The sequence below is a fragment of the Alligator sinensis genome, unplaced genomic scaffold, assembly GCF_000455745.1.
Source record: "Alligator sinensis unplaced genomic scaffold, ASM45574v1 scaffold264_1, whole genome shotgun sequence".
In the NCBI taxonomy this organism is placed as follows: Eukaryota; Metazoa; Chordata; order Crocodylia; family Alligatoridae; genus Alligator; species Alligator sinensis.
Window position 1 is genome coordinate 4,812,023 of NW_005841831.1, and position 8,049 is coordinate 4,820,071.

Here is an 8,049-nt window from a genome sequence, read left to right on the forward strand (position 1 = left end):
CCATTGCCCCCCGGGGTGCAAGCAGTGGCGGGAGCCACCTTTTTGCCCCCCCACCCCCACATGAGGTGCGACTCTGGCCCAGCCCTCCCCACTTCTTGCCTGGGCAGCCCCTGCCCCCTCCCTCACCATGGGGGGCATTGATCTGTCCCCCCACCATGTCCCTTCCCTCCCCTCTCCCCTTACACCACACCAGACCTACCAGCTGGAGGCAGCTCTCCATACTACTGGCTGTGCTTCTCGTTGCCTGAGTGCTGCACTGCGGCTGCACTCAGCACGGGCATTTATTGGCCAAATTATTGGCCCCATCGGGGCGATATGCGATACAGCCAGTCTTCTTTATATTGGTATCGATCTGATATCAGACCGATGTATCAGTGCACCTCTAACCAGTGCTGTTCAACTGGTGGCCCACAGGACACGCGGAGCCTGTGAGGGTTTAAGCTGCAGTCCCTGGCTGCACGAGCAGCTAGAGCAGTGGTCACTAATGAGTGCATCTCCATCCACCAGTAGATCTCGGAGCCTTTTGGAGTTTATCCGAGGCTGGGGTGAGGGGCTGAGTGCCCGCATGTATGCACGCGTTCGCACCAGCCCAGCAGATCAGTCCGTGGGGGAGGGAAGGGGAGGGGGCTAGATCGAGGTCTCCATGCTGAAGGATGGTGCCGCAAAGGCAGGAGCAGGGGTAAGTTAAGTGGGGCCGTGACTGGGTGGGACTTACCTGCTGGGGACACCCCCAAATAATTTTTTCTCCCTCTGCCTCCCCCCTCCTTCCTTCCCCACAGACTTACCTGCTGGGTGGTGGGGGAGGGGCAGCGGTGCATGGTAGATCTTGGGTTGCTTTTAAAGGCCAAAGATGATCTTCTGCTTAAAAAGGTTGGAGACCACTGAGCTAGTCTCCAGGCTCCGTCTTCCTCCTCTGGCTTCTGCTGCCTACCCTATAGCGCAGTGCGGCACAGTTGGGGAAGCTGAGGGTGAACTTGTGGTTATGCAAGTGCACAGTGCGCTTGTACAGCCACCAGGTGGGGTGGGAGGGGAAGGGGTAGAAAAAGTGGGGACATGTGGTGAAACGGGGAGGACCCATGTAAGTGTGAGGTTCAGCTGTGGGGAGGGGCACAATTACATTGTGTACTCCCATGCAGTATAGCAGTAGGTGTGGCAAAGGGTGGTGTGGGTACATGGTGTAGCGGGGGGGACATGCTTGCAGCATGCAGCTCAGATAGCCCATGGCTTGCTCCAGGGTGGCCTGTGGGTGTGTGGCCCCCAGAGCATTCAGCTTTCATTTAGAAGTTGCACAGTCCTACACAACATCTTGATAAACCACATGGGGCTTTTTGTAGTAATTGTATGTAGTGGAGTTAAGCTTGAAATGGAGCCCCTAGTGTTTCACAGCTGTGAAAAGGCTAATGTGCATTAAGCAGGCTTTATTCAGTTAAGACAAGGAAGTATTAGTACCTGTGAGCTGTCCAGGCACTCGTGGCCCTGGAGGGGTGTCGCTGGGCGTCTTGGCTCAGGTGTACCACCACCCCGACCTCTTTTACTCTAGCTGCAGAGGGTCGGCCAAAGATCCACCGATCCGGACCCTGGCTCTCCCAGGCAGCTGGCCTCAGGCTTGCCCCTAAAATTATGGGCTTTTGCCCAGACCCTGGGTTTCCTGCCCAGAGTCTGTAACTTAACTTGGATCAATAGTAATGATTAAAGGAAAGAAATTGCATGTCTCTTGTGCTCGTTGTCTGGGGTCTCTGCCCTTCACTTTGTGTGGTGGGTCTGGTGCTTCCAGCAGCCCGGTCCTGGGCCTAAGCTGGCGGTAGTACTCCTGCCGAGGTGAAGGGAAACCTGCCCAGGAATCACGCCATCCATGTGTCCTGGTTAGCAGCCTGCTGTCTCACCAGAGAGACCTCCTTTGCAGTCGTTCCTGGCTGCTCTTAACCATCCACACCTGCAGGACAGGCTCTTCTGCCCTGTCTGGGTGGCCGGGCTTTCAATAGCCCGCAGCTGGGGGCTCTTCCCCATCTGGGGCTGTTTGTTGCAGCTGTACCTGCCATGCAGACTTCCTGCAGATTTGTATGGCCACAGCACAGCTGCATTTAGTTTGCTAGAGGGGAGGAGGAGAAGCCACCTTGGGCCTGAAATGGCTTGGACGCGCTCTTCCCCGCAGTGACGGGGTGTGTTCCATTACAGTGCCATTGCAGAAGGCATTGCTAAAACCCCACTCAGAATAAATACACTGTGCACAGTTCTGGTTATCAGTGTTCAGAACAGATAAAGTTAAACTAGAACAAATATGAAGAAATGCCACCAAAATGGTTAACAGAATGGAAATCGTTTCTTAAAGGAGCTTGGCTCATTTAGCATAACAATGGAGACTGAGAGGGGATGTGCTTATTTTTATAAATGCAGTCATAGAATTAATTCTAAATAGGGAGAATAGCTAGTTAGTTATTCAAATGGTTACTGGCTACCGAAAAATTTAGATTGGAAATTAGAAGGCTTTTAACTGTGAGGAATGAAGTTCTGGGGCCAAGTATTGCGGGGGAAGAAAGGACATCACTTTAAGACTGAACTCAGTAAGATTATGGAAGGGATAATATACATTGTTTGGTTAACAATCATTGTGTGTGGCACATGGAATCAGGAATTTGTAATTGCTGTATTGGGATCTAGAGGCAACTCTCTTGCAGTATGGCAGGTGTCTGGCAATCACATGCACCAGGGTTTTTGCTCATCAGGGCCAGCAAATAATTTTTGTTCATCAAATGCCTACTGGCTTCTGGCAGTGGTTGTGGGGTTTTAAATGTCCTCTGAATTACTAGGATGTTGATCACAACTAAGGATATTTTTCACTAGTTTGCTGATGCTCCTGTCCATACTTTAATTAAAAAAAACAAAAACCTTCCTGGTTGAAGGATCTTGTTCCTCTGCTTAGGGTCATACTGACTGCCAAATCTTTGAAATCTGTGATTAGGAAGGAATTTTTTCCTTTTAGGTCAGATTATCAGAGACTGGAGGTGTTTCACCTTCTGCTGTAGCATAAGGAACAGTCCTCTTTCTAGGATCCTCTGAACATAAATTAACCAAGTACTTCGCTGTCTTTGCAGTGGTAGGGGGGCTTTGATACCGCTTTCATTTCTCCTGGCTTTGCTTGTGATACATTGTGATACATTTCTATTTTTGTGTCCTGTATTTGGGTGTGAGGGTTTGAAGTGGTGATTTTTGGGAAACCTTGGGTTAATGATTGCCTGTGAATGCAGGAGACGAAAAAGTGCCTCCTGGGCCATCGTACCCAGTGTTATGCTTCCTATTTTTAAAACTGGTTTATTTCACTCTAATGACTTAAACCCAAATGAGCAGTGAACGTTCTTTCATAGGCTTTGCACAGATACTCATATCTACTTGCAGTTTCCCTGTGAATATTAAGGGACATTAGTTGCCTTTAGACTGACTGCTGTCTTTGAACCAGGCAACTGGAGACTGTTTGCCCTCTTGTTTCCCCTCCTTTTCAAACAGACTGATAGATGTCCTCCTACTCTTAAGATTGTCCCGTTTCTGAGAACAGCAGTCATAAAATGCAGAAGTTCCTCCATCAGTCATCTCTAGTTACTTGGCTTTTTTTTTTCAGATCATCCTTTAAAAAAATCTTTAAAATATCCCTTAATGTCTTCTAGTCATCTGCTTTTAGGGTGGTGTTTTGAGCAGACTTAGAAGCACTACCTTAAGATATATGCTGAGGAACCCAGCTCTGTCACCGTCTTCCCCGTGATTATTCCTGCAGCCTCTTCAGTTTGTTCCTTGCTTTTATTTAGTAAATTCCCTTTTGCAGAATTAGAGAGAGGGCATGTGCCACCACAGAAAAATGTGATTGACAGTACATGGAGTACAGCTAGGTACATTAGAGGAACAGAATTGTGCAAGTGTAGGGCTGGGAGGTACTTCAAGAAGTCATCTAGTCCAGTGGTTCTCAACCTTTTTTGTACCAGGATCCATTTGTAAACATCAACGGCCAGTCCCAACCCAGTGCCCCTCACTCCCGACCTGCTGTTCCCAGCACCCCCATGTGTGGGGCAAGGGGGTCTGTGTGGAGCATAGGGGGCCCCCAAGCAGCCCCTTGCAGGCTGGAGCTCTACCAGCCTGCAGTGGAAAAGCCACCATTTCCCACATACATTCATAGATTCATAGATTATAGAGTTGGAAGGCACCCAATGGATCATTGTGTCTAACCCCCTGCCCCTGGCAGGGAAGAGGGCTGAGGTCAGACAATCCCAGCCAGGTGATTGTCAAGCCTCCTCTTAAGACCTCCAAGTTAGGTGATAGTACCACCACTCTTGGAAGCCCATTCCAGACTCTGGCCACCCTTACTGTAAAACATTTCTTCCTAATGTCTAACCTAAATCTACTCTCCACTAGTTTGCACCCATTATTCCTAGTTACTCCCTGGGGTGCTCTGGTAAACTGCATCCCCAATTCTTTGCTGTCCTCCCCTGATAAACTTATAGGCGGCTACAAGGTCACCCCTTAGCCGTCTTTTTGTAAAGGCTGAAGAGATCCAGATCTCTCAACCTCGCCTCATAGGGTCTTTCACAGAGACCACTAATCATGCGATTGGCCCTCCTCTGAACCCTCTTCAGATTCTCCGTGTCCCTCTTGAAGTGCGGTACCCAAAACTGGACACAGTACTCCAACTGCAGCCTGACTAATGCTGCATAGAGGGGGAGCATCGCCTCCCTCGATCTGTTGGTCATGCATCTGCTAATCCATGACAAGGTGCGATTGGCCTTGTTGATGGCCTCATTACACTGCTGGCTCACGTTCATCCTGGAGTCAACTATGACTCCAAAATCCCTCTTAGCCGCTGAGCTGCTGAGGAGGTCATCCCCCAACCTATAGGTGTGCTGGGGATTCCTCCTCTGTAGGTGGAGTACCTTACATTTACCTTTGTTGAATTGCATCCTATTTCGTTCCACCCATTGATCTAACCTGTCCAAGTCGGCCTGCATCTGCTCCCTGCCCTCCGGTGTATTAACTTTGCCCCGTAACTTGGTATCATCTGCAAACTTGGAGCAGGTGCTCTCCACATCCTCGTCCAAATCGCTGATGAAGATATTAAATAACACCAGTCCAAGGACCGAACCTTGCGGGACCCCACTGCCCATCTCGTAGGCCGAGAACGACCCGTCCACCACCACTCTCTGGGTGCAGTCCCTAAGCCAGTTGGTCACCCACCTGACTGTAGGCATCCACTCCCTAGCCTGTTAGCTTCCCTATGAGAATAGGATGCGAAACTGTGTCGAAGGCCTTCCTAAAATTCAGGTAGATGACATCAGCCTCAGCTTCTGTGTCAAGGCAGTGTGTGACCTGGTCATAAGAGGCTATAAGGTTTGTCAGGCAGGATCTACCTGTGACAAACCCATGCTGGTTTCCTTTCAGCATCGTTTCCCCTGCTGGGCCCTCACAAATACACTCTTTGATGATTTTTTCCAGTATTTTCCTAGGGATAGAGGTAAGACTGACTGGCTTAAAGTTACCCGGCTCATCCCTTCTCTCCTTCTTAAAAATGGGCACCACATTGGCCTTTTTCCAGTCGTCAGGGACCTGGCTAGAGCACCATGAGAGCTCAAACAGCCATGCCAGCGGCTCAGCAATGACACTGGCCAATTCGTTCAGCACCCATGGATGGAGGTCATCCGGGTCGGCTGACTTGTACCCATCCAGCCCTTCCAAGTGCTCTTCAACTAAGTCAGCACTAACCTCTGGAGGTCTGGTGCCTTTTGGACATCTGTGCATGCTCAAGGTGGGGGAATTGTCTTGGTCAGTATTAAGGAATGAAGGTTAGTTCTGATTCCTGTTGCCTGGATTACTCATTTCCCTTGCTACTTCACTGGTCTGGATTTCCCAGCCAAGTTCAGCTGCTTTCTGGGTTAAACTCCTTTGTCTCAGTTTCCTACTCAGTCCCCCTCCACTGCAGCTCCTAACTCGTTTCAGCTGTGTTACTCCCTCAACATACAAAACCAACCCCCCTCCCTCCCCTGCTTAACTGAAGCAATATAGTTTTGAGCCTGCGGTTTCAGCTAGCTGGATGTATGTCATCTAGGTAGATCCTGCTTTCTAGTGAAAATTGTATCTTTGAAAACTAATTTCTTGTTGTTGAGTATGATATTCCTGCCCAAGAAAGCTTTTTTGTTCCTATCTCCCATCACACATCCCCCTGTTTTGACACACCCATCCACAGGCATGCCATTCCTGAGTACCCCAGCAGCTCCCTATACTATGAAAACATTGCTGCATCATTCTTTTTTTTTGTGTATATATATATTGTAGTGGCTCACACCTGTGTCTGTGTCACTCTCAGTGAGTCATATTAGCTGGGGAGAAGGAACCCCCCTGTGCTGAATATAGACAGACATTAACAGTTGCATCAGTATCAAAGGATAACAAAACCTCCAGCCTTTCACTGTGCTTCAAACAGGGTCAAATTTGAGGTGATTTAGCTCACTTGTATCACCATAAGAAGATGCAACTGTTAGATTGTAACTGCTGATGCAGTCTCTCAAGCAGCAGCAGCAACTCCCCCTCCCCATTTAAAGCACCTAAAAAACGTGCTTATCCATATCCTCAGTCTCCTTATGGGAGAACCAGCATGCACACAGTTCCTTGCCCTTAATCCCCTCTGGCCAAGGGCCAACCTCTAGCGTTTCTGACTGATAACACTTTTCTCAAGGGGGAGGATATCATTTTAAAGCAAAATCTTATTATATCTTCCTGCCCCAAGCGTTAAAAAAGGATGAGTTGCTCCTTTTGGGCCACGAAACTAGCCTTGTTCATCTCTAAGCTTTATTTTTTCCAGCTAGCTTTATCTCAGCAACTCTGACTTGCATACAGCCCTACAATCTGGTATTTGCTACTGCAGAGTAAAATTATACTTCTTTATATGTGACTGCCATTTGCTTTTGTAACAAGCACACAAACTAAATTCAGGTAGCAAGCTTTTGTTTTGATCCCAGTGTATTTGTTTATAACTGGTCCAATTTATCTGATTCAGGTGCACTGTGGCCAGGTATGAAACCTGAAAGTGGTTTAAATCAGACTCCATCTCCAAGTGAGCACAGTGTTCTTACCTGCACTACAGGGTTAACCACAAGCCAGTCCAGCCCAGCACATTATTCTTATCCTATTCAAGGTAACTTGGCATGGTTTTTATCTGCATCTCTCCCCACCTAATTGATTCCAAATTTGATTCTACAAATAAGGAGGTCAGCATGTATTTTTTTTATTTGGTTTGTGCATGCTTCTTTATACCTTGCAAGTTGCATTTTCTTTTTACAGCTGTCAGATAGAGTGTGTGTGTGTGTGTGTGTGTACATGTATGTATTACACAGCTCTGCCTGCATCAGTTTGGCTTATTGTGCCATGCTGACAAATTTTAATAGGATTAAGGGTAGAATAGTATTTACTTGCATGCCACTACTCATAACATCCTTTGCAGCTCAGGCTTTTCCAGCAGTCCTTGGCTTGAGTTTGAGAGATGCAGTAAAGTTCATATGCTGCTTGTGGAAGAAGATGGTTCTGTGTGCGCCAGCTAGAGTGACTGAAGTCTCCAGTGTCTGCCAGCTTGCTTTGCTGTGGAAGAACTCTGGCTATATGGATCAGCTAAAAAGTGAAGCAGTAAATGAAGAGACTGGTTGCAAGCATAGTGCTTGAAATGTGAGCACTAAGGGGTCACATTTTAATGATGTGGGAAAGTAAAATTGTAATTGTTGTGAACCTGATTCACTATATCGCACCACCCCATAATACAGCTTTCATAGGCCTAAAAATATCACAAAATATGTGATATTATTCCCTAACAAATAGGTGAAGACTTATTGTCTTGGGCTGAATTGCTGCTATTTGTAATGGTAAGTTAGAGGTGCACCGATGTATTAGTCCATGTCCTGTTGGCACTGATAAAAGGAAAATTGACGTTATCGGCAGTCGGCTTTTTTTGGCCCATGTGGCTGATAACGTAACTGATAAATGCCGTGTGCATGTGTGCAGCCTCTGGCTGGTAAGTGGGGGGGG

At 47.7% G+C, this 8,049-nt stretch overlaps 1 protein-coding gene across 5 annotated transcripts in view; it reads left to right on the plus strand.

Moving 5' to 3' along the window:
- Positions 1 to 8,049, plus strand: part of EYA3 (EYA transcriptional coactivator and phosphatase 3) — a 137,601-nt gene that overhangs the window by 89,035 nt on the left and 40,517 nt on the right. For 3 of the 5 annotated variants that reach the window (XM_006014817.3, XM_025211643.1, XM_025211735.1), the window contains one exon: positions 7,031 to 7,168. The exons of the other annotated variants lie outside the window; for them this stretch is intronic. In XM_006014817.3, the coding sequence (XP_006014879.1) occupies positions 7,031 to 7,168 (138 nt within the window). The remainder of the gene's footprint in view (positions 1 to 7,030; positions 7,169 to 8,049) is intronic. 5 annotated transcript variants of the gene reach the window in all.